Source organism: Rissa tridactyla, chromosome 1 (genome assembly GCF_028500815.1).
Source record: "Rissa tridactyla isolate bRisTri1 chromosome 1, bRisTri1.patW.cur.20221130, whole genome shotgun sequence".
NCBI lineage: Eukaryota > Metazoa > Chordata > Aves > Charadriiformes > Laridae > Rissa > Rissa tridactyla.
Window position 1 is genome coordinate 26,083,267 of NC_071466.1, and position 26,053 is coordinate 26,109,319.

At 44.9% G+C, this 26,053-nt stretch overlaps 1 protein-coding gene across 3 annotated transcripts in view; it reads left to right on the forward strand.

The window, feature by feature from the left end:
• Nucleotides 1–26,053, forward strand: part of MTUS2 (microtubule associated scaffold protein 2) — a 351,967-nt gene that overhangs the window by 287,459 nt on the left and 38,455 nt on the right. For all 3 annotated transcript variants that reach the window (XM_054220594.1, XM_054220605.1, XM_054220613.1), the window contains one exon: nt 568–776. In XM_054220594.1, coding sequence (XP_054076569.1) covers nt 568–776 — 209 coding nt within the window. The remainder of the gene's footprint in view (nt 1–567; nt 777–26,053) is intronic.

Sequence of the window (26,053 nt, forward strand, 5' to 3'; positions counted from 1 at the left end):
TTGTCCCGTTTGGAGGAAAAGAAAGTCTGCAAAGGCAAAGTAAATCTGGCACCTCTGTCAAGTCACCAAGTTTGAGGTTCAGGTGACCAAAGAAATTGTGTGTAGTGTATAAATGTCATCCAACCATTTTCTACATCCACGACAGGGTAGGGTGAATCTCAACATGGAAGTGCCCATTTCTCTCACTGCCATTCAGGAGAGTTCAGCATCACACATCAAGATGCAGACTTCTATTGTACATGTCTAACATAGGTGAGATGAATCCTTCCTCTAATGATCTCTGTTCTCAGGAAGACACTCTTAGGAGAGCTCTTCTCAACTTGTAGAAGACCTTCGGGCTCAGGGCCTGAGGTCAAATGACTGTTACAAAGCTTTGAGCTTTGGCCCGTAGGGAAACATATTTTGCTGCACTCTTGCTCTTTGAAAGTCATTACAGATCTGTGTGAATGCTACAGACTGTTTTTTCTTTTATAGAGCTGAGTCCCAAAGGCCTTAGAAACACATAAAGGTCATGTCCACACATTTAAAGTAAGTGACCCCGATGGTCTTTTCTTCTCTCCTTTGCAGGACATCCCAAGCAAAGGCCAACGACCCCTAAGAATGGATTCTCTCCCAAACCAGGAGAGAGTCGAGATGCTGAAAAGCAGTTCATTCAGAGATTGAAGGAAAAGTGTGATGAGCAGTCCCGACAATTAAGCAATATTCGAGATGAGCTTAAAAGGGCCAGCTGTGGGTTTGATGTCTTTGCTATAACAACACAGCACTTTTTCAGGCAGGTAAGTGCAATGGGGACTTTTTACCATTGGAAAGAAACTTTGCCTTCACATCAGTCACTTGCCCAAATTAATCCACAGTCATTGAAACTTCATTCTTGGGAGCAAAGCATGTAATTTCTTTGCAACAGTTATTATGAGGAGGGAATTATTATTTGATGCCATGTATTTGAAAATCAAAGTTCAGGAACTTGGAAGAAGAAGAATTGTGACTGAAGCATTTGTCACAAGCGTGGCGGGATTTCAGGATGTTTTTAACAGTGAAGCAGATGCAGAAACTTAGAAGTCCGAGTCCCTGACCCCTACAGCTGGAATGGAAAGTGTAACTGAGATATTGATAGTTGTGAACAAATGCAAAGGCAATCCATGCATTTAGTCAAACAACGGTGCTGGATGAAGGAAAAGATTTGCTTTCTCATAGTACTTATCTACTGTTCCTGTTCACCCCAGGTCAGGCAGACTGGTCCCTGTTACAGAGGTGCCAATTCCTGAAGATGTTAGAATAACATTATCTCAGCATTTAGGAGATTACATTCAGCAGGTATAGAGAACATAAAGAAAATGTTGTCAATAAGTAGAGAAGCTTATATATTCACTAAACCCAAGACAAAATGAGTAAAGTTTAAAAGATGACTGCAGTAGCCATGAAAGATTTGTAGGTATTGCTTGTTTCAAAAGCTGTTTAGTGGTCTGGGAAATCTAGCTGGAATCCAGACCTGGTTCACGTGATGCCCGTGTATTTTGTACCATCCCAGGTTAACCTGGTGCCCCAAGTACTTTGTAAAACAGGCAGATAATCACCAGCAGCAAGACTCAAGGTTTGGATAATATCCTTGGTGGCCTGTTTGTCTACTTTTGGAAGAGACAAGAGTAAACTTTCAGTATTAAATGCGAGAAGGAAATCCAAAAACCAAACCACAGATTCAAACAGTCTTCACAAATTCTGAAATACTTTATTCAGTTATTTTTTTAATATTAGTGGGAAAGGTTACTTTTGAACAAAATACCGTAGTTCACACTTTTCCCTGAGTAGGAGATGATGTTGCTGGGGGAGCTTCACTGAGCTGAAAAAACCAGGGAATTTTTTAAAAGTACTAAATATTTTAAATACTTTCCCAGAGGATTTCCCCCCTCTATTTTTCTTTATTCTTGACGTTTCTGGGCTTGATGGGCATTTGTAAAGCTTTTTTTTTGCTTTTCTTTTTTTTTTTGGGGCTGAGTGTAGAGTGTCCTTGGTTAAAGCAGAGGGAAACAAAAAAGGGCAGAGCAGTGTCTGCTCAGCTTTGTCTATGCGTTGTCCGCTGGGGAGAGATTTTTCATCTCATGCCTCATTCACAATTTGCTGAAGGAATTCTGGAAGCTTGTGCATATGTCCTTCATCTCCTCTGGATATGTTTTAAATGAGAACAGCTGCTGCAGCTGAGCTTTGAGATGCCTCTTGTCCTGTTGGTGCGTGTTAGATCTGTCCTGAGAATGCCTCCTAAATTGAAAACCTCAGGGGACTTTATTTAATAGAGTCCTCTCTAAGTCCTTACCGGGCATAGCTGTCCCTCATGTTCCCAGCTCCTCTGCACTGTCAGGCCAACTGGGGGGTTGCAGTAATACTCCTTTGAGTGCCTGGAGGGCTTGGAGGTAAAAAATATTGTATCTATCTGTGGAATTTAAGTGCCTTCAGGCTTGGACAGGATTAGATGTAGGGTTTTTTTTTTCAGATCCACTGCTGGACTCACTTACCCGTGTTCAGCCTGTCTGTCCCTTCTGGGCTAGCCTGGTCACCCCGGAGTATTTATGTCCGCACATCACTGTTCAGTGCAGCGCAAGACACTTGTGTCTTGCTGCTGGCTGCTGGCAGCCATGTAACATGGACCCCTCCCAGGCAAAGACACCCCTCACAGTCAGCATGAGCCCAACAGTTACCCATTAGGTACTCAGATGTGGTACCTACATTAGGAACAGGGTTACTTTAGGCTCCATTTTTAGTGAGTGGAGGCAGGTGAGTACTTCCAGAAGACTATTTACAGCACCAAAGATCTGAATTTCTGCTTCAGGTACTTGCCTGTCTTGGTTGAGGCTTCCAGGGATGCCTAAGGCTGCTACACTTTTAAATTTGATGCTTAAGCTGGGAGCCTACATGTAGCGGGTTGACCTGGGACTACTCAAGCAATTGTGCAATTGGGCAGTCTGTTGTCTTGCAACATAGACACAGATTTCCAAGTTTTTGAGTGTCATTCAGAAAATCTAATCTGTAGCCATTTTCAGAGATGGCATTATTGTTTGAAAGCTTGAGCAAAATTGCATTGCCTGGCTTTGAGTTAGGGCAGCATAGAAAAAGAAACTTTTCCCATCATAAAAATAATAGTAATTGTGTGTGTTTGTTTCGGAGAAGCCTGCAGGCACAATGGTTGAGGTCTGAGTAGAACTGCAGTTTGGCAAGGGAATAATACTTGTTCAGGAATAAGGTGGGGCCTTATTTCAGCAAAATTTGGGGTTGATTTGTCCAACTGGCAGTTCTGCTCGGCTGAGCAGAGGGCCCAATCCTACTTTGGTGCTAGGGAGCCTCTTTGGGCTGATAGTCACCCATAGCCTAATTCTAGTATGTCTCTCTCTCTCCCTACACCACACCAAAATATTGGCCAATAGATAGATTTTTCTCTGAATTGGAGCTGAATTATGTTGGAAAATGCACTCCCAGGCAGCGAGGACTGGACTGAGTCTTAAAAGCAACCAAAGGACCAGTGTTTTGCACACAGGTAGGAGTCTCCCCGTGCCCATGGCTCTCTTGTCTTGCTCACATTATTTCTGTTGTCTCTCCAACGTTGGGGAAAGCACCAGTGCAAGTGGTCCAACAGCCATGTTGTGCTGAAGAAAGAGAGTGTCAATATGTAGTAAAGAGTGTTGGCCTATATCAGCAGTCTCTTTGAGTGCTTTCCAATTTTAAGCACTTGCTGTAGCAACCTTAAGGTTGCATGACCATTTTCTTTGGGTTTTGTTGGATTTGTTTTCTGGCTGTTCCAGACCACTACTGAATTGTATCCTGGAATCATCTCTCTTTCTCAGTTGAAAATGCTATTAATAGGCAAGATTCATTTAATAGGCATCAAGGAGCGCACAACATGTAGCACTACTTAATGCAGACCCATTAAATGACAGCTAAACCAGTTTGCTATCTAGGGAAAAAGCCTAGGCAATCCAAGCAGGTGATGACTGAGGCAGTGGACAAAAAAACCTAGAGCAGTGGTTCTGGCATAAGCATTTAGCTAGTTGTGAAAGTAATGACTGTAGTGCCTGTGGACAGCATGGCTTTTAATTATTACTTAATTAGCAAATTAATTATCTAAGGCCCTCAGATATGCGTGTTGACTTTGGGAACTGCTTCAAACTTAGTCTGAAAAGGAGCAGATTGAGTTTGTCCTTAGTGTTGGATGTTCATCGTGTCAATACAACCCTTGTGCTGTGAGGGATACTGCAAAGTGAACAACTGACTGGTGAGAGCTAGAGTGATACCGTGAAGAGGGTACCATGAAGATTTTCTAAAGCAAATATCATGAACGGCTCCCCCTGACTTGGGTCATTCCTGACCTGGTCTGGCTTGTTAGCTCAGTAATAATGACAGTCCTGGCCCAGTTTCACCCCGGTTCCGCTAAGTGGCCAGCAGCAGTCCCTCTTGGAAGTGGTAACAGTGCCATCTAAAGGAGAGCAGCACAAAGTGACAAATTCTGGAGGGTTAATCCTTCTGGACATAAACGGGGAGCAAAAAAACCAAACCGCTTTCATATCTCTAGTACACTTAGAGCAGATGTGTTTGTGCTGAGGACTGTCGTGGCCAAACTACACAGAGGCCCTGGAAAGCAGGCTAATGCCTTTCTGCCAGTACAGCATGCCTGAGCAGCTGAAACGAGGAGTCTGGTTATCAAATTCTGCCTCTGAAATTTCAAATTAGGACTCCAGATCTACAGTGCACGCGAGGGGAAGGGATCCTTTCTGAGCTGCAGACCCCAAGGGTGGGAGCAGGTCGGGGAAAGGGTTATCCTGGGGTAGTCTGTCCCATACTCTGCATGGAGATGGAGGACTTGCAGCACGGCCTCCTGCTGTGAGCTTTGTCACGGGGCAGGGGTTTGGGACAGCACTGCAGTACTTGATGGCATCCCAGGCACTTTGCGTCTACCAACGTTGGGGAAGACGTGTCACTAGTAATCAATGTGCATGTGTTTGTCTCCACCCTGAGTGTGGGTTACTTTTGGGCGGGTATACGATACACATCTTCCAGACAAGTAAACACACACAGCAGCATCCTGCAAAATCTAGGATGGACAAGGAAAACCTTTTCCCTTATTCAACCCCCTTGTCCCTGCCCATGGCAGGGGGGTTGGAACAAGATGATCTTTAAGGTGCCTTCCAACCTAAAACATTTTATGATTCTATGAAATAATGGAGATATGTATGTGTTTCTGTGCATTTTTCAGAGTAATGTGTAACTACCCTGTCCAAATGCTAACAACCTCTTGTGTTAGAGGCAAAATAGGTTGCACTGGCTGTAAGTTGCTTGGCACTTCCCACCAGTGCCTCCAAAACAGTAATTTGGGCTAACATTTCAAGTGCTTATCTCAGGCTGAGCTGAAAATGGTTTATTTTCACAGCTGTCTCTGAGAATGGGTTTAGGAGAAATATATCTATTGTTTGTGCCTGGTGGTGGCACAATGGTAAGAAGCCAGCATCCATCAGAAAGACTGACCTTCTGGCTTTCAGGGGTACTGCTTCCCAACATTTGCAAAATGTGTTAGAATTTGGCCCAAGAGTAGTCCTTAGAAAAGTGCAACTCCTGTTATCCCTTATCATTATTACAGCTTGGCTAGATTTCCTGTATTTAGCAAGTTCAGTCTTCTCTTTGCTCCTGCTGGAGAAGGGAACAATCAGAACAACTCAACCTTTTCATTCTGTATCCTGGAAAAAATCCATTTTGGACTCATCAAACTCTGATGGTTTAGGGGTATCAATCAAAACCATTTTGTTGTGAGACAAACAAAACACTTTGTTTTCTTGGGAGGAAAAAAATCAGAAAGAAGCTTTGTCATCATTTTGGGCTTTCTAAATTACTTTTTAAGTAGAAATGCATAAGACGTGATATTGGGCGCTACTAGTTATGGTAAAACAGAGCAGTAAGAGCAGTAAGAATGAGGAGGTGCTCCTTTACTTGCAAGTGTTACAATGAAGGCTCTATAACGTGGCTGCTATGGGACCTGCAGGACACTCGCACACAGTCGATCCACCCAAGGAATGGATCAGGGATTGGGAACTGAAGGAAATTGCCTTCTGCAGGCCCCCTGCTCGTTTGCTCTGGGTGCTAAAAGACAGGCAGTGAGAAGGTAAGGTGGTGCAGGAATAGAAACTTTAAAGCAGCTGAATATCTTTCCCCTCCTTACCCTCTGGGTAACTGGATGTTACCAGAGGATGCTACACAGGGCCTGTGGGAATATGATTTCATCCAAGCTCTCCACCTCTGTGCCAGTGTGTGTCCCTCATTTTCTGCTTGCGCAGCACCTCTTGGTACTCAGTGTTTTGCTGCTGTGAGGGCCAACAAAACCCACCTCTCACCTAGCACAGGACCTGAGAGATGTTTTTCATTTCCCTGTGCCTCTGAGCCCAGCTGTTAGATGGGGACACCGGGGAACTGCCATCACACGAGGGCGCCACGGAGGAAAAAAATTAGTATTTGTGATGCGCTCCGATATCAATATCAGGGTGAGGCAACAAAAGATCACCCTGTGAGGAAAATCAGCACTTTGCAGTCAGTGCAGAGGATAGCTTGAGTAATAAATAAGGCCTTGGGCTACATAATGAATGAATGAATGAGTGAATGAATGAAGAAGATGAGCAAATTCAGAAATGAGTACTGACATGCCTATTCACCGGGCAAAGCGGGAGTGCCTTGCTGTACCCCGTGCTGTGGCTGTATGGTGGATCCACCCCACGGAGCAGAGATCCATCCACCTGGGTGCTGCACCGCTTCACTGTGCTGCTGCTGGTTTTTGAATGCAGTCCCACACCCATCAGAGGGGCGTGGGGGTGTGAGATGGCTGGAGTGAAGATGATGATGGAGGATATTTGGTATTGTAAGAAAACAGAGAGAAATGCCCCACTGAGGGCTCCTGGGGCGGGCACTGTGTGAGGTGGGAGTGGGGCTGGGGAATGAAGTCTCTCCTGTTCCGTACATTTTAGCTCTGTGCTCCTGGATAGCGCAAGTTCCACAGCGGGATTTCCACTGTGGTATGGACTCACTTGCACAAGCTCCTGCCTCACTGCAAGTGGGGCAATTAGATAAACTCTGCCTCTGAGGTGCACCCTCTTCTCCTGGGCCCGGTGGATCTCCCTGCTCCAGGCTTGTTTCTGCCCTACAGCCATATGGCTGAGGAGGGGAGAAGAACCAGGAAAAGAATAAAAAGAGGAGGCAGAAACTTGCTGGGCCGACCCTGTCTCTAATGTGATGGTTTTCTCAGACTCTGTCCTGTGGGGGCGAGGAAGTGGGAGTGAGTAACTCACCCCCGGGGAAGCAGGCACTGGGCAGCAGGAGCAATGGCATTTGGAGGGACAGCAGCAAACTCCTCTCCTTGCTGGAAATCCTGAGGCTGCACAGCAGCCACAAAGGCTCTGAAGAAGAGTTTTAAGGGGAAATGCTAAAGGCTGATGTTTGAGCAAATTCAGGTGGGAGCATAGCTGAAAAAGTGGTAGGTGAAGAGTTAATTCCTTAGTAAAAAGGCTGCTTCTTCCTTCTGTGTGAAGAAGGGATGCCTCCAACATGCTAATATATATAAAACTGGTGTTAGTTAAGGGCTAATTATCTTCACCCAGCAATTGGCCACTGGGGAACTCCACAGCGGAAAAGAGATCAAAAGGAGCACTCGGGGGACTCCACTTGTGAGATGTCAGTAGGGATTTTTATTCTCTCCCCGTAGCTTCAGTTTCCTTTGCCGTGTCAGAGGACGAGCCCTGCCTGCACCCATTTGTGCTGGTGGAGCAGGCACCGCCTGGCTTTGCCTGGCATGACGGGCTGCGGCACACCTCTGCCAGCGCTTCGGAGATGGATTCATGGCAATGCCAAACTAATCCTGATGGAAATAACCCACAGACTCCGGAGACAGGGAGGGACAGGGAGGCAAGTGAAGGGGAACCCATGGGCAGCACAGGCAGCGTGCACCAAGATGCAGCTGAAATGGGGCTGTTTCACAGAGCCACTGGCAAAGGTGGTGCCGGGACAGGGGGGAAAGCTTCCCTGACCTCTCCGCCTCTCCTTTTGGAGCAGTAACTACTGCTAGGCAGCTCTAGAGACACGTCACTGCTTTTGATTTCTGCACTCGGCTGCACCTTTCGTGTTTTACTCTACAGGTGACGATACCATCCAATGCACAACACTGTCCTCAGGCACCTCATATTCAAAAGGGTCCATTTAGGTAAGACACAAAATGCTGCTATCCCATCACTGTGTAGAGCTTTTCACTAGTGAATACAGATGTCCTGGGGCAGCTTCAGCTGGGGACAGACCCGAAGGGTCTGCCAAACTGTCCAGCCAAACTGGCAGCAAATGTTAGATTTCTGCAGATACCCTACACTGCTCCCGGGCAGCGTGGCCTGCTCTGCCTCAGTCCCTGCAAAACAGAAGGAAGAAAGCACAGGGAACGTCTTGGGTTCTCCCCTTGTCCCCAGTGGCTTTCTCACAGCCATCACTGTGACAAATAGTGCAAATTTTGGTTTTGGGGGGGGTGGAAGAACATGCTTCCCTGGAAAAGAAGAGCTGGGGCAGTTACACGGCCTTGTTTTGAATCAACTCCCCAATTAGAGTATGCTTGTACCCCTTGGCTGGAGAAGAATTTTGTTAGTCACACATAAATATTTCAAATTTCAAGATAAAAATAATAAATAGCCCCAGGCATTCTAATGCTCCTCTTGAAAAGGTTTTAAATGTCCATTACAAATTAAAGATCTCTTTATTTACATGTTGCCCTCAAAGAGAAATATATTTAGGCGGTGTGCCAAGGATCAGGTAAAGGTGAATTTATTTTCTCCTTTTGTTTATATTATTGATCTCCGCATAAGCAACTGACTTTGTCAGCCTTGATTTTATACTGCATTCAGAGCAAAAAAAGCAGAATGAGTGTCGGGAGTGGCTGTTGTGACGATGGCAGCCTCAAGCAAGGTTTGGCTTTTGGTGAGTTTGAGGGATTTGGCAACGCATTGGGAGTTGTGTGAAAAGCAATAGACTCTTCTGGTATTGCGGCCTTTGCTCATGCAGCAAAACCCCAATCACAATGTTTTCATGCTGTTCTTTAAGTTCAGCAAATGCGTCAGTGGAAATGTGTCCCTCTTCTAAATCCCATGCATTTTAAATACCTCTTCCACAGTTAGCGAGAGTTTCATTTTCTAAGATTCAGAATTTCTTTTCCACTTCAAACTGGAGGATCTATTTATAGTTAAGGATCCTGTTCTTTGCAAGAAACAGTGGTCATGCCGTTCTCAGGTTACAGGGACACCGTGAGTTGCCGAGTAGCAAGTGAGTTCACTTTCCAACCTCTTGTTAGGTTTGGCCTTCCTTTCCGCAACAGGGAGCGTGGGAGCTCTGTTATCTGTTTTGTCCAGGCCTGAGGACAATGTGAGGATCTCTGTCCTCCTTGGTCTTGGCACCACAGCCATTCAGCTCTGGCCCCACCAGTGGTCCAGGGGTGCTTGTGCTTACTGGGGTTATGTTTCAGGGGAAAAACCCTGAAAGCATCATATTGTCCGTCCAAGGAACTCCAGTATGGATCTGGGCAGGGTTCGTTAGAGCCATAGCTTCAATCTGTCAATACCAAAATGTTCCAAAGGATGTATTTTGTACTCAAGGTGCCTGCATTTTTCCACGAAACTTTGTTTCATCAGAGAAAAAGAATAGTGAATAACAATTCTAGCATCCAGAGACTTTGACAGTCTCAGATCAATACTTTGTGCCAGAAATGTATTAGCAGCATTTGCCTTAACTATGTGAATGTTTGTTCTTGGTACAGGCGGTCTGGAATAGTGCTTTCCTAGACCCTGTGTGGCTGCAGTGGTTAGACCCATGGCAGAGTAATTGTGGAGCTAGCAAGTGCTTTGAATCCCTTTATAACATCAGACACTATTCACCAGATAAATGGAAATTACTGGGAAATAGGCATGCTTTTCTCTGAATTAATAACTTTCTTGTCTCTGAATGAACAATTTTCACTTTCAAAATTGCCTGAACAGGGGCTGTAATATTAGATGTTTCTAATTTACCTTTCCTGGCCAGATGAAGGGATGAGAAGCCTGCACCTTCCTCACAAAGTGCTTGAAATGGGGCAGCTCCAACACCAGCAAGGAAGCTACAGAATCCATACAGCGCCCACAGGCACGTTAAGCAGGGCAGTACAGCAGCTACTGCTGGACACATACTGCAAAGCCAATTTCTTCATTATTGCTTTTAATTTTCTTTCATTGGTTCATTGGTTGCTTTCCACAGATTACCAAGATTTCTAGCAAGAACGTAACAGAACAAAGACTTTGCAATTCATTGTAGATCAATAGGTGCAAGGCTCATATATGAAAGCGTTAATCACACCAGAAATGGAAGAATTTTTCTGCTTCCATGAGAGGACAGAAATATTTAACTGAACTTTCGTAGATAACTTTCAGGGAATTTGGCGAGGCTGGGCAAAGTTTTCACTGAGGGAGCAAGTACAGAATCTGTAACTCTCGTTAGCAGTGGTGTGGATGAGCCCTGGCCTGTCCGGATGGGAGGGATCTTGTCCTCTCTTTGGGAGTCAAAAAGCTGAGCCTCCCTTTAGAGACAAGCTTTTCAGCACATCTCTTGTTTTATAAACATGTTAATAAGATTTCACGTTCGTTTCAGTGTATGATGAGATTGAATGTCAATCTATAATGTTGCTGTAAAACGGGAGACCGTGCCCTGATTCACAGATAACCTTCAGAAGTAATTTCAAGACCAAATTCTTGAACAAAAATCTAAGGAAGGCCACAGTCAACCTAGAGAGAGGAAATACCAAGTTACCCACACAGAAGAAGCAATGACCACGTATTTACGTGCTGGTTACATTCCAGTACCTGTCCCTCTGCCAGATCCATGTCCCTCTCACCCATGTGGCATCACCTGATCGCTCAGTCTGTGGCTGCAGCCTCACCTGGAGATGTCCATTGTGGCATCCCAGTGACTCTTCTGCCCTCAGATGGCCTCCCCTACCTTCTCCCTGCTTGTATTTTTAGACCTCTGTCAGTAACACTTTTGTTTGGTGATTTTACATGACCCCCAGGGCAAAGTGGCATGACTCCATTCATATAGATATGGCCAATAATGACGTCTGTAGGCATCATAATAATAATGGCAATAACGATCAGTACAATAGAAATTAAGTTTGTCTAAGGGATCTTGCTGCTTCTGCAGCCTAGTAAGAGGAATGATTTATTATCCATAAGAAAAGTCTGGCAATGCTAAATGTCCATCAAACCAGCTATGTGCCAGCTTTTTAATTGCAGAAATAGCAGGCTTGATGTATAATGGCCTTGATTTGGTTTTAGCCATCACAAATCGTAAAGGCTAGCCTTTGTTGAAAAATCAATTTTTGTCTTCTTATTTGCCAGTGCAATAAAATCTGTTTAAGTAATATTAGCTTGTTGTGTTTAATTGAGTTACACAGAACAAGGACAAAAAGATGTCTGGATTGAATCTGTTGTGTTAAAAACAGAAAGCCCTTGGCTGACTTAATGTATTCCTTTTAGTTAATATTTGGCCTCTATATAACAATCTCATTAGAATTTAGGACTTCAACATTTTTATTATTCCATAGTTATCCCAGCAGAGTGCTAGACATTTTGCAGATGGCATAAAGATGATGTTCCAGTCGTGGAGTGCTTAGCATCTAAATAGGCAATAGCCCAATTAAAACTGGGGAGTCAAAGTGACTGAATCTCGGAGATTACCATATGTCGGGGATTTATATGGAAAGATAGTCACATGTTTGTGTACCTGCACACAGATACACAAACCTGCATGCAAGCACACATCTGCAGTCTGTTCTGGTGTCCCAAATGTCCTCTGGGAAGACATGTGTTTTCAATTAACTTATCGGGGATAGGGCTGGAGCATCAAGGTGCCTGGGATCACCAAATGGTCACAGTGACAAGCACCACTGGAGATGGACCGGGCGGCAGGGTGTCCTGCTAGTGTGTCACCTACGTGCAACAGTGAGGGCAGGCACGGAGTCAAAGCAAACCCACATACCTCGGGAGGCGCGGAGGCAGCAGTGGTTGCGTTTACGCAGCTCTGTGTGCGCTGTAGAAGAGAGCGCAGTGATTACGGTTTCTCTTCTGCAGGCAGGGATATTCCCACTGTTCATGTTTATTTGCACCCAACGGGTGTGATGAATATTTCACATCCCACACGAGTTCGTCCCCGCCTGCCCTTGGCAGTGTCTCCTGCGGTGCCGCACGTGTCTGTGGGCTGCTGCAGAAGTGAGCAGCAGGACGTGCCCTGGGCAACACCCCTGGGCTGATGGCTGCCTCCCAGGCAAGCAGCCTGCACAGCTATTCTTATTATCTCACTCTGATTTGATCTGTGGGGAAAAAATAAGCTACATTTCTTCCTTAGTACACTGAGAAAAGACACCTTGGTATATACAGTGTAGAGAATTCTGTTTGCAGACACATAAAAAGGAGCATGTTGTGCAATTGTATGTATTGAATTATTGTATACATTGAAGCTACTGCTAAAATAAGAAGGCAGGCTGGAGTAAAACTGAAATTGTATACATTTATCATGAATGTGAACATCAACATCTTGTCCATTAAGCTAACAGGAGACAATCACTAAGTGTTGTAAAGGAAAGCTGATAGCTTTATAGACAAATATATGCATGCATATATATATATATGTATATATAGTAGTAGAATGAATAGTCCCAGAAATCTTCAAAGTGACATGAGCAAAACTTAGTCCTTAATGAAGTATTTCTTACCTTTGAGCTAGAGATGAGTAGATGTTAGAAAGCAAACTGCAGCGCCCCCCTCTGCTCTGCAATGGGCCTCCTGTGCCAGTCAAAGCAAGGGGCTCAGTGCGGGGCTCAGTCCAGCAGCCATGGGTGCAGTGTAGGTGTCAGTCAGGTGAAGGGGGTCTGGTCTCTTGCGGAGTACCCGTGTTTGGTCTACAGTCAATGGACAGACCCAGAGGGATGTTTCCCCTCAGGGGATGTATGGGGGGTGCCTGCCCACGGATCGTTTAAGGAGCCCTGGCACAGCTGGTGTGCTGGATGGGGAGCACTGGGGTTCACCACCACTTACAAAGAGGAGCCTGAACTTGACCTTTTTCTGGGGCTGCGCTTGAGATGCCTTTATACATCTGCAGTTTGGTGCCCCAGATGCTTGGCTGCACGCGGCAGGAGGCCCCTCTTGGACCCGTGACTCTTCCCTTCTGTGCAGGGACTCAGCTTCCCCAAGAGCAGAGCAAAGTAGTATTTCCCTCAATCTGGAGTACTGCATCACCTGGCACATGGGACATCCTTTTCGTAGACATCACAGTCACTTCCCTCAGGCCGAGCCTTAGCTGGGGAATTGGCCTGACCACAAGACTGTTAAGTAAGTAGTGAACCCTGCAGCAGCTGAAGATGACTGTATTTCTGGACATGGGTTTTGGAGCTCCTTGAAAAAGCCTGTGTAATATTGAGCTGCCTACTTAAAGCTGCACTGCATTTAACTCCAGGCAGGAGATAAGCACCAAGGCAGGACTTCAGGCAGGAGGCAAAGCCCCCCAGTGCCATGGAGAGGCTCTGAGCGTGTTGCAGCAATGACAACCCACAGATAACTTGCAGGCTAGGGAAAGAAGTGCTTGATAGGTATAAATGCCTGCAAAGTTATTCTGTCCTGGAAAATAGGAGGAAAATGTTCAGGAGGGACTGGATGTTGTCCATAGCTCTCTGCGTTTCTGATGGGGTCCGTGTCGCAAAAGAAAAAGGTTTTAGGGTTTCTTTCCTCTCTGACTGTAAAGAAGCAGAGATCACCTCTAGATTTGGCACAAGCTTCCAGATATTTGTCCTGACGTTTTTGCTTTCACCTTTTCCTAGTTGGCATTTTTTAAAAACAAACATGTTGCAAAGGAGCGTAACATACTCAAAGCTAAACACATTACGTGAATTCATTTAAACATAGACACGGAACAGTTGAATATACACCATATATTTGTGTGGGTGCCATGCATATGATTATAGCATTTGAACTTCTTTCTCATAGTCTTGGAATATCTTCTGTTGCATGTAAAACAGCATTGCACCTATCTGTAGTTAAAAGTAAGTACTGGAAGTTACTGAGTTTTAGGAGCATTAAAAAAATGTTCTGTCTTCTCTCCCCTGCCCCAAAGGCATTTTTTAAATGTCATTGGCAGAAAGACTTCAGAAGATTATTTACTGTGTTCCCTCACCACTGTCTATTCCTAAGCTAGAAAGTTCTGCTGATATAACTCTCTGTCTCTCCAAAATTACTGCTGCAGTCCCAGGGGGTGAAAGCGTAAATATTTTAAGTCTTCTTGTGTAGATCCATCAGCAGATGCATTTTGAGCTGATGCACAAGAGGGATTTTGCAGCAATATAGTGGAACTTTCCCTGTTGATGAAAATTCCTGGCAGGTGAGAGGTTGCTCCAGTGCAAAACAAGGCTTGAAAATACAGATAGACTATGAGTACAATTCCCGCCTTTAAGTCTTTCAAGACTGTTTGCCACATCTGCAAAAATGTCTCGTATAGATAGAAAAGGAGCATTCTCTTTATTAGTGAATATCTGAGTTGGTCTTCATTTGCAGGTGCAATCTCGTACCCCCGTTGCATTCTGTGTGGTTTGCATTTACAGAGTTTAGCAGCTAGGTAGCCACGTATTTGATTTGTGGACTCCAAGCTGCCTACATTTTTGAGCATATAAAGACCAACATGCTCACATTCCCACCGATTCTTTTCTGACAGGTGATGGATGCAGCAAAGCCAGGCTGGAACCATCTCTGCCTGGAGCTGTCTCTCAGTACAATCCTGACTTGCCTCTGTGCAAAGCAAAGCCCAAGACTTCATCCCTTCACCCCCACCATCCCATAACCGGCTGATACCTAGCTCAGAGAGGGTATTTGGACCTGGCAGTTGTGTGGAGTGATTTGGATCATGAAATGAGCTGGGCCCGTTCGGATACAATGTGTTGTAATGCAACTAGATTTTAATGAATAAACGCAAATGCAGAATAAAAGGTCATGCCTACAGAACTGTGGTCTGGGTCTCAGCTGGAAAAGAGTAACTCTAGCAGTAATTTCATGGAACTTCATGGAATTTTCACAGAATTTTTCAGAGTTGGAAGGGACCTCTAGAGATCATCTAGTCCAACTCCCCTGCTAGAGCAGGATTGCCTAGAGCACAGTACTCAGGACTGCATCCAGGTGGGTCGTGAAAGTCTCCAGAGAAGGGGACCCCACAACCTCCCTGGGCAGCCTGTTCCAGTGCTCTGTCACCCTCACCGTAAAGAAGTTTTTTCTCATATTTGATCAGAGTTAGTTTAGTTAGAGTTTCTGGTGTCAGAGCAAATCTGTGTGAGCTCCTACTGGGAACAGGTGTTATGAAAAACTGTCAAGATCTTTGGGTGAATAAGCAGAGACATAGCAAGTAGAAGTAAGAGGGTGGTAACACCTGCACATTCAGCACTGACAAGACTGATATTAGACTATGACATTTAGCGTTGGTGCCCACAGGTCTTCAGGAAACAATGAAAAAATGGGGAGGAAACAGTGAAGAGCAATAGGCAACTGTGAGGGCTGGAAAAATCCTTTGCTGTGAGACACTGCAGAGCACAATTGATTTTCTTTGTAAAAAACGACAAAGTGGCCTGAGTCCAGGGCAGAAGAATCACCATAAGAAGGTGCTGCTGTGTACCAGAAGGCTCTTTTCTCCAGCGTGGGAAGGTTTATCAGAAACCACTGGCTGGAAGCAGAAGCTTTGCACCTTCAACACATGAAGGAAGCACAGGCTTTTAGCAGTAGAGACAATCAGTTATTAGAACAAACCACTGTGAGAAGAGGAAGCAGCTCCACATCTTCCTGTCTGCAGTTCACCGCCGGATGCCTTTGTAGAGGGGGTGCTTTCATCAAGTACAGTTACAGAACAGTAACTACTTAAAATATAATGTCCTGTAATAAAAAAACAAACGGGGTTTGATTGAATCATCCCTTTGTCTTTAAATTCTACAAAGATCTGATGGCAACAAGAATATCTGGATGTACAACATCTGATGATGGAGTAGGTGTTAGAGGGGAGACACCTAGTTTAAGGTCAGAAGCCTTTTTCAGATAAATATTAAGATGCGATCTCCGTGCAGAACAGCTTTTCATCACACTAATGCAGGGCTTCTTGCACCTTCCTCTGAAGTTTCTGGCAGTAATCACTCCTAGATGCAGGATCTGGATTAGGTGGACTCAAAGACCCCTAAGATCTAATTCAAATGCTGCTTCCTACAATCACTTCTCACAGAAGGTGATGGGGTTTTTAATATCATGATTTGAGAACTGTTTATTATGATTTCTTTTTAAAGCCAACTCTAACTACACAGTCGCTGGAGACAGAGAAATTAGTAAAAATCATGCATTTTAAAAATTATTTCAAAAAATCATCTGAGTTAGGTTTTCTTTGCATAAAAACATCCCAAGCCCCACAACTGGTAGATTGGACTCTCATCGATATGAGTATGTGCTATTCCTCTCAGCAGAGCTCTGGGAGTCTTCCCAATAGGAGAAACCTTGGTCCATGCGAAGCCGCTGGAATTTTTTACCACTGACATTGCTGTCGCAGGATGCCAGCACTCGTGCCTTGCTCTGCTTGGCCTCAAAATACGGCAGCTTGAAGTTGTCTTTGGCTTTGGGCCAGAATAACTCAGAAGTGGAAGAGAGGAGATTCCCTGTTTGTTGGGAGAAGGCAACATTTCTCTGTGAAGCTGATTTAAGAAAATGACCATCTGCTTCCAGCTACTCAGGGGTTTGGAATTTAGAAATAGCCCTGCAGGGGTTGTATTCCTGGGTAGAGGCAGGTGAGGAGTTCAGTGAAAAAATGCATTTGTTTTAGTTCCTTGTGATCTTGGTGTATAAATGATGTTTCGTATGAGGAAACATGAATTTCATGTCAGCAAGAGCTAGTTAATTTGGAATTCGCTGCAAATGCTTACTTTGTGCTGTTCCAGACATCAAGAACTAGAAAGCATAGTAATAAACTATTGTTCTCTGGTGCATTTTAATACATGGCCTTAAAAGCCACTGACATAAAAATAAATGTAAGGCTACACTAGCAGAAATAACAAAAGTCTGAAGGAATTCTGTTTAGATCCTCACATTCTTTTCATATGAGAACTGAATTAAAAATGGAGTCGGCTGGCTGGGCTCTCTCACTTGAGAAACAGAGAGCGTGTAGTCCGTGCTAATTTGTTAAATTCTAGAGTAAACATTCTATTCTTCCAGATACACAATAGTGTAATTGCAGAATTGAAAAACTATATTAAAAAAATGTTTGCTTCCATATAAGTTGCCTGAGGATCATTAAAACCTCATGGTACTGAGTAATACACAAAATGTGAAATTTACTGTAAATCCGAGGGAAATTGCCATTCTGGGGACATCAGGCATGACCTTCAGCTCGAGCTGAATTATCTAGCTGAAACTCATGACTGACTGTTCATATCTTCAGAAATCCCCAAATCACTATACTGCCTTTTCTGAATAATTTCTTTTTAAATTTAGGTAAGAAAAGAAATAACAGACCCAACCTGGAAAATAATACATTACATGTGTATGTCTAAAGACCAATGTGGAGAACCATGTTATTAACAACAGAGCCGCATCAGAGAAAAATTGTAATGCACCTCTAACAAGGAAGATGAAATGTAATAGTGAATGTATTTGCTTTTCTTATTTCCTTGGGCTGCTGTGGCTTTTAGTCTGACAAGATTAAGGGTTCAGGGGCTTGTGACAGGACTCTCCTCCCAGCTGGCAGCAGAGTGTGGAGGTTGTCACGTGAACTCCACAAATGCATTTGTCCCAGGGAAGCCCTCCCTCCGCTAGGGAGGTTGTCTCTCCCCAGATTTGCCGCTTTCTCCCTGGTTTAGTTTTAACCCTGATCTGATTCACTGCCCAAACGCTTGTGTGACTGTAAGGAAAGAAACAGGGACAAAACAAGTGACCATGAGAGGGGAAGATGAAATCCCCGCCTTTGACAGCCGCACTCACCTTTATTGGTTTCAAGCGCTCACAGAAATACGATTTGGCTAGTGCTTTCAATAAGCAAAATTTGGAAAGAGAATTTAGGACTATTTGAGACTGTTTCCAAATTACGCTGCTTGCAGACATTGAAAAATTAACAATACCTTTAGCAATGGCGTGCAGGCTTTGAGGCCCAGTTGTCTGCAGTTCTCACAGTATACTCGACTTTTCTCCTGTAGGTATCAAAATTCTGAGGAAGTCCACCTGCGTGTTCTGTCACACAAGATATAATTAACAGTGTTTGAAAAGAGTATGTGCAGAGAAATAGGTTGTGGTAATTGCATAGGCAGCAATGGTCATCTCTTTTCCCCATCTCGCTCTTCCATCTTTGTAATGAATGATAATTCATGGCACACCACCGCCACTCCATCATCTTCTGAGCCTCCTATTCAAAATGCATTACTGGAATAGCTTTGTTCTACCCTACCCCAGCACTGCCTTAGACAAAACCCTGGCCCTCGCTGAATGCCACCAACCAGGCTTCTCCTCACATCATCCTTTTGAGGTGCTTAATGTTGGTGTCACAATCGCCTCTTGCTGTTGACCGCAGAGAATGCCAGGAGGCAGCAGTTGCCGACAGCCTGACTTGTTCGTCACCCTCTAGAGCTGAGACATCACAGAAGTTGTGGTGTCTCGGTTATGCACCAGGTCATCTGAAGCTGACCTTCACGTCTCTCCTTATCTCCTCATTCCTGCAGTCTCCTGTTCCCTGTCTCCCTTCTCCGCTGCATAGCCCTTTGTCCTCTGAAACGCCATCTTCGGAACAATTTTTCCTTCCTCCTCTGTTTCATCTCTTCTTTGAATCCATGCTTTGGTTTCTTTTCCAGGTGAAGCAGTTTTTCAGCTTGTGGTATGCTCCCCTTCAGCCTTCTCTTCCCATTATCTCTCTCCATATCCCTATGGCGTTTTCTTCATTCTTCTTGGTCCTCACTTCTGACCATTGTCTCCTTCAGCTTTCTTCTAGTTTCCTGTGTTTAATGCCATAACCACTGATACTGTCCCATCAACCTGTTCCCAGAGCTGACAGTCTTCTTGCAAACCAATTTGTGTCCCTTGAGGTTCCCTGTACTGTCTTTTCCTGCTCTTGCCCTCAAACTGTTCTCTATTCAGCTTAATTTAAATATTTGTTTGACGTACTTCACATGCTATGCCTCTCTGCAAGCATTTTCAGTGTTTCATAAAAGATGAATAATACAAAGTTCATTTAAGGATTCTCCTGCTCACTGACACACATAGTACAGTGTTACTACCTTTATCTCCCAGAGCTTTCCCAAGACTTTGGCTCTGTCTTCCCCTCTCATGTCTTCCTCCATGGATCTCCATCTTCACACTTGCCAAACCTTTGCAGACCAGCACTGTGAAGATCCAGGGAAAGCTCTATATCTCTCCTAGAAAGGGCAGCCAGCCTCCATAAAGTAAGGAAACATCAGATACTAAAGGTTAAGAATCCAAAGCTACTTATATATGTTAGAATATATGTCTAGAATCCAAATGAAATTATATATAGTGCTATGCACTGATTCATAAAGACTATTATGGAGTTATAGAAAATAATGCAGTCCATTTGGGGACCCTAGTAAATTTAAAAAAAAAAAAAAAGGCTAATTAAACTCTGTCTCTCCCAGTTTGGTTCAGATAGATGTAAAATATTGGAATTGCCTGCACAGTAAATAGGAATTATATTATGCCCATCATGGAGGAAAGCATTGATTCTGTCAGTGCAGGAAAGATTACTGCCCATGATGCCTCTTTACCATTAGAATACATTTTTTATAGACTAAGCAATTCCCCTGGGACATTTAAGAAAATATAGTTGTCCTCCTTGGGCTTTAATTACCCAGGAACTTTACCCTGTGAGGTGCTAACGACATCGTGTTTCCCCTGAAGTCAATAAACGTTGGAGGACTCAATACCTTGTAAATCATATCCTGTTAAGTCTCTTGTTGTGTGCTACTATTCTGATGTTTTAAAATCTAATTTTAATAGCCTTTTTTCTTCTTATCCCTGTTGCTAATCCTATATGTAACAAGGAATGCCCCTCTTTGTGGGACTTACCTGTATTTTCTGCTTCCAGTAAGGAAACAAAGATACAACTTTTATGTAGGGTGTTTTTTAATTAATGGCATAGGTTTTCCTGGGCCCTGTGGGTCTCTCTTATCCACAGACCTCTCCTTCCTGCCTTGAAGGGCAGTGTGGACCAGGTCTGCTGGCCAGGGCTCCATGCAAAGCAGTTTGGCAGCGGAACGCTCACATTTTGGGTGTGGACCATCAGCAAGATGTGTAGCAATGTATCAGTGACAATGCACAGACAAGCAGTATTTCATGATAGGAACATAAGGCTACCAAAGTTCATCCTGGGTCATCAAGTCCAGTCCCTTCCTCTTTCAAGCAACCAAATCCTATAAGCTCTTCCATAAAGTTACCAAATTTCAGTTTAAAAGTCATTATCTTTTCCTCTGTACCTAGCAGAGAACTGTTTTAGAACCTCTTGTGACTGACTTAGGTATGTCCAAGTTCACACCCCTTTATTCTTATGTAAATATATTTTTTGACCTTGAACTACTTCTCCCTCTCCAAGTGTTCTCCTCCCTGATGTATTTATAGAAAGCTATCCTTTTTCAACTTTACTTTTATTTTCCTCTCCACTGCTATAGGCTATATATTGTCTGCTTCAGAACTGATATCCCCAAAACATGGGTGACCAGAACTGTGTGTAGTTCCAGGTGAGATCTCCATAAAGCATTTAAATTCCCTTCTACTCTTTTTCCTACAGCCTAAGGTTGTATGTGCTTTATTCAGAGCTGTACCATAGGCATAGTTCTTAGTCATATGATTGAATAAGCAACACTCTTTTTTTTGCTGTTATTTCCAGCTGATGAGTCTCCATCTTCTACTTGAAATTCCTCTTTTCTTCCTTCTTTTCATGACCACTACTATATCCCTAAATATCATCCAGCTTGACAAGAATGGTGTTTTGACTCTCCCATTGACAGACATTGCATCCCAGCATGTTATTAGCACTCCTCTAATTTTTGACCAGTGTCATTAGTGAACATAATTATTTATTATTAAACCCCATACACCAGTAGAGGTTGTGGGCTGACCTGCTGGAGAGCACCTCAGCTGAAAGAGACCTGGGAGTCCTGGTGGACAACAGGATGACCATGAGCCAGCAATGTGCCCTGGTGGCCAAGAAGGACAATGGCATCCTGGGGTGCATCAAGAAGAGTGTGGCCAGCAGGTAGAGGGAGGTCATCCTCCCCCTCTACTCTGCCTTGGTGAGGCCACACCTGGAGTACTGTGTCCAGTTCTGGGCTCCCCGGTTCAAGAGGGACAGGGAACTGCTGGAGAGGGTGCAGCAAAGGGCTACCAAGATGATTAGGGGACTGGAACACCTCTCTTATGAAGAAAGGCTGAGGGATTTGGGTCTCTTCAGTCTGGAAAAAAGACGGCTGAGGGGAGACCTTATCAACACTTATAAATACCTAAAGGGTGGGTGTCAGGAGGATGGGGCCAGGCTCTTTTCAGTGGTGCCCAGGGACAGGACAAGAGGTAATGGGCACAAACTTGAGCATAGGAAGTTCCACCTAAACATGAGGAGGAACTTCTTTACTTTGAGGGTGGCAGAGCACTGGCACAGGCTGCCCAGAGAGGTGGTGGAGTCTCCAACTCTGGAGACATTCAAAACCCGCCTGGACGCGTTCCTGTGCAACCTGTGCTGGGTGACCCTGCTCTGGCAGGGGGGTTGGACTAGATGATCTCCAGAGGTCCCTTCCAATCCTATGATTCTATGATTCTATAATTTGCCCCAAGGACTGATCTTTGAACAGCTCCATTAATGGTCTCTGCTTAGCCCAGTAGCTCCATTTATGGCAACTCCTTGCCATCTCCCCCCAAACAGCTCCTCTGTGCTTAACGCTTCTTCAGCGATTCCCCATCTTTCCCAGCCTAACGACCAATCTTGTGGTTGGCACCATATCTGAAGTCACTTGATCCCCAGTAGGTGAGAGTTACATAGGGCCCTCATCTAAAAATATCAACTCTTTTGGTGTACAGAAGCAGCAGCCTGCACTGTCATGGATCTATATGCCTTTGGTGCTTTGCTGTGCTTGACAATTTTCTTTTTTTAATGTATTGTTCCTTTCAGTATGCGAATCAAGTGCCACATGCCACTGAAATCAGGCAGTTGACTCTAGCATTTTAAAATAAAGAAAGAGTTGGTAATTTAAAACTTTGGTCTGAACCTGCTGTTTAAAGTGCCAGTTCTCCTAGAATTTGGGTATAGGTATTGTCCTCTCCCATGACATGCCTGCTTTGCTAAGCTTTTTGCTCCTGTATCGGTTATGCTTATTTCCATTTCTATATCTTAATCCCATAGGCATTGGTGCCTTCAACTGTATGTTCAAACTTGTCCGTGTAGGAACCTACCTCCAACCTGGAGAATGCTCCCACCAGAGAGACCCCTCTTTCTTCATCCTCAAAAGCACAAAAAGCATTTTTGTGCTTTTGACCGAGGAACTGCTCTTTAAAATAGTTTCGGTTTTCCTTTTGTTTTCTCGGTTTGGGTCTTTTCTCACCTTAATGCTGCACACCTTGACCTGCAAGATGTGGCTTAATTTAAACTGAATGAGTTCGGGTTCACTTCCTCCGAGAGGACCTAAGCTGACCAAAGGGACCGGTGGGGACCGGTGCGGGGCGAGTGGGGGTGTGGCTTAATTTAAACTGAATGAGTTTGGGTTCACTTTCTCCGAGAGGACCTAAGCTGACCAAAGGGACCGGTGAGGATCGGTTGGGGAGCGGTGGGGGCGAGCAGCCGCGCCGGCAGCGAGCCGGGAGACGTTCGGGTTAAAGGCACGGTTGAGGGTTGCGGAGGACGGGGACTGCAGCGATCAGTGGCTGTGAATGCGGCATGAAGATGAGAATCAGCCAGAGCCGCCTCCCGGGGGGAGCCCGGGCGCGCTCCCGGATTTCAGTGCGTTTGCGGCTTTGGCGGAGAAGTTTCAAAACCCTTCCCGGCCGTTGCTCGCCCCGACACGTTCCCGCCACGGCGCTGCTGGACGTGCCCTGCTCTGGGCAAGCGAGCGGACCCCCTTTTCTCGGGAGACGCCTGAGCAAACCTCTTGGATATTAAGAAAAATTCCTTCACTGAAAGGGTCGTCAAGCACTGGAACGGGCTGCCCAGGGAAGCGGTTGAGTCACCACCCCTGGAGGTATTTAAAAGACGGGTAGATGTGGCGCTGCGGGACTCGGCTTAGTGGTGGACTTGGCAGCGGTAGGGTGACGTTTGGACTCGGTGACCGTAAGGGTCTGTTCCAGCCTGGTCGGTTCCGTAACTCCGTTATGATGCGGTGATTCTAAGCCGGGGTGCGGCGGCAGGAACGGCAGCGGGCAGCCCTCCGCCACGCCGGTGACTGCTCTGCCGCTCCGCACCCGCTGATCTTCCCCAGCCGCCGGCAGCCACCAACAGCCACCCTCCCCTTCCTTCTCCTGCCCCTGCCCCTTCCCTGCTCCCGGTTCCGCGACCCCCGGCCCCGCCGCTGCGGCCATCCCCCGGCGGCATCACGCCGGCCACGGTGTGCGGGGCCGCGACATCCCCTTTTTGATAGTGGCATCGCCCCCGGGGCTCATCGTCTGGCTCCGGGCGAGGCGGGTGGCAGTGCGACCGGCTGGCGGCAGTCCTGCCAGGATGGGCAAATTCTGCTCCAAGTTGTTTTGCTGCGTTCGGTGCGAGGACGAGACGGTACTTTTTAAATTTATCCTTAAGGGAAAGGGCAGGAAGGCGGCCGTTGCCGTGATTAAGCCTGTGCCGCTGCTTCCAGCTGGAGTCAGTGGTGTGTGCGCATCCCGGGGTGGCCGAGTGGGGAGCGATGCTCGGCTTATTTACGGTGTGCAGAGCTCTGGTTCACCAGGGACAAGTCTGAACTGTCGCTTTCACACGCACTGCGGTGCCTTACATAATTTTATCCTGCAGCCTAAACGTAAGGGTTGGATTTTCGTGACACAAGGAGGGACCACCGGCATCTTCTGTAGTAACAGCTGGCTTGATTTGTTGCTATGCTTTTCATACATTTTTAATAACCCTGTGGAGTACAAGTTAGAAAGGGAACTTGCACAGAGTTTTAAAGTTTGAAGAGAGATTTTTTCAACTTCCAGCTGTCCTGAGGTTTTACCTCTCTAATGATCCTCCTTTCTGATGGGGACTGATCCTCCATCCTAGAAAGGAAACAAGGCAAAACTACATGTTTTCTTATGTCAGGGTGAATCTAAACCAATCGAACTTCCAGGCACCAAAATGGGTCGTGTAATATATGTCAGTGCGGAGGTAAGTACGTAGCTACAGGTAGCAGGAGATCAGCGTGTGTGAGAGAAGTCGTGGGACGTTTCTAACACATAGCTTTTCATGTTATTCTTCTGGATATATGCCTGGATTTTAAGTATTAAGGAAGGAGAGAATGAATTAATGCATTTAATTTGCTTAATAGAAAATATCTTTGCAGAAACACATGCTTGTGCAGTATATTTTGCTAGAGTTTGTCTTTTAAAACTATTCATGTACTTGGTCTAATGAAAAGCTGATAGTGTCTTCCATTAACCTAATAATCTATTCAAATACAGCTTGAGATACGCTACTAACCAGGTTAAGAAAAAATGTATGGCTTAATATAAAACTTGTTAAAGTACAGTCACTGGGGGATATCTAGGTGGTTGTAAACTTTAACCTAAAGAGTATTATGAGGGAGGATTACCTGATAACTGGCATGATTGAAACAGGAGTGTTAGAACACCTCTTTTTTGAAGGAAGGCACTAGATCATTTTGAACATCATCTGCAGTGGGATTCAGTTATTGCTTCTGCAAGTATCGACTGAAATATTTATTGGTACAGGAGATTTCCCAATGTATGTGCTTCTCTTTCCAATTATAATATAAGTCCTTGCCCCAGGGAACTGAAAAAAGCACAACAGTGACTAAGCACCATTTGCAGGTCAGTCTTTTTCTTTTTTTTTCCCCTCAATATTGTGAAAGCATTGGATACAGAAAAGCTATTCTGAAGGAGCAGTTTTAATGACAAGAGCCACAGAGCATCTGTGTGCAGTGCGTATTTTTAGAAGGTATCGTAGAGAACTGGGAGGTGTTTGTGGAGATACAGTACATATATTTGGACCTCAGAATATATGCAAGCATGTAAGTTGGCAGGGAGGAGAGACATTTTGATTTAGGGAGGTAATTCCAGCTCCCATGTTTACTCCCTAGCTGCAGTTGACTTCCTATGTGGGTCTGGGCAATTTTCTGATGTTCCTTGCCTGATCTGACCCATTTTTTGCAGTGGATCTACTATTGCTTACCTATTGTTAATAAGTACATGGAGGTTTAATTAATTAGCATTTCTAATGAGTTAGTATCTCTCAGGTAGTCTGCAGTTCTCAGAGGAGAGATACACTAAGGCAAACCTTAACTCTGACTCCCCATCCCACAATTATTCCTGGTCTAAAGTAAAATCTTGACCTGTCTCCCTGACAGCGTATCCTCGAGGATGCCTAGCTCTTAGCTGAAGCTCCAGGAAACTAAAGCAGAGACTTTCCTCTCGCCCAAGCCCTCATGACTACTTCCCTTCTTAATCTGTTTGAACAACACCAGTGTCTTGACCATCCTCAGGCCTGCATCATGGCATCTTTTACCAAGTTATTTGTCCAGGTCCTCACACGCAGTTATTTCGAAGTCCTGCAGATTTCTTTTTCTGAACTACACTGCTAAGTTTTGGCCACTGTTACATTTAATTGGACAACATAGGAAGTTCTTATCAAATATGAGAAAGAAAAATTCCTCCTTCCTTCCCACCTCTCTGCCTACCTGCCTGGCTATCTGCCAGTTTTTCTGGAGCTGCTCAGATACTGCACCAATATAAGTCATACCTCAGTCTGTCCTCAGGGAGTTTTGACTTGAATGGAGAATACATAAGTG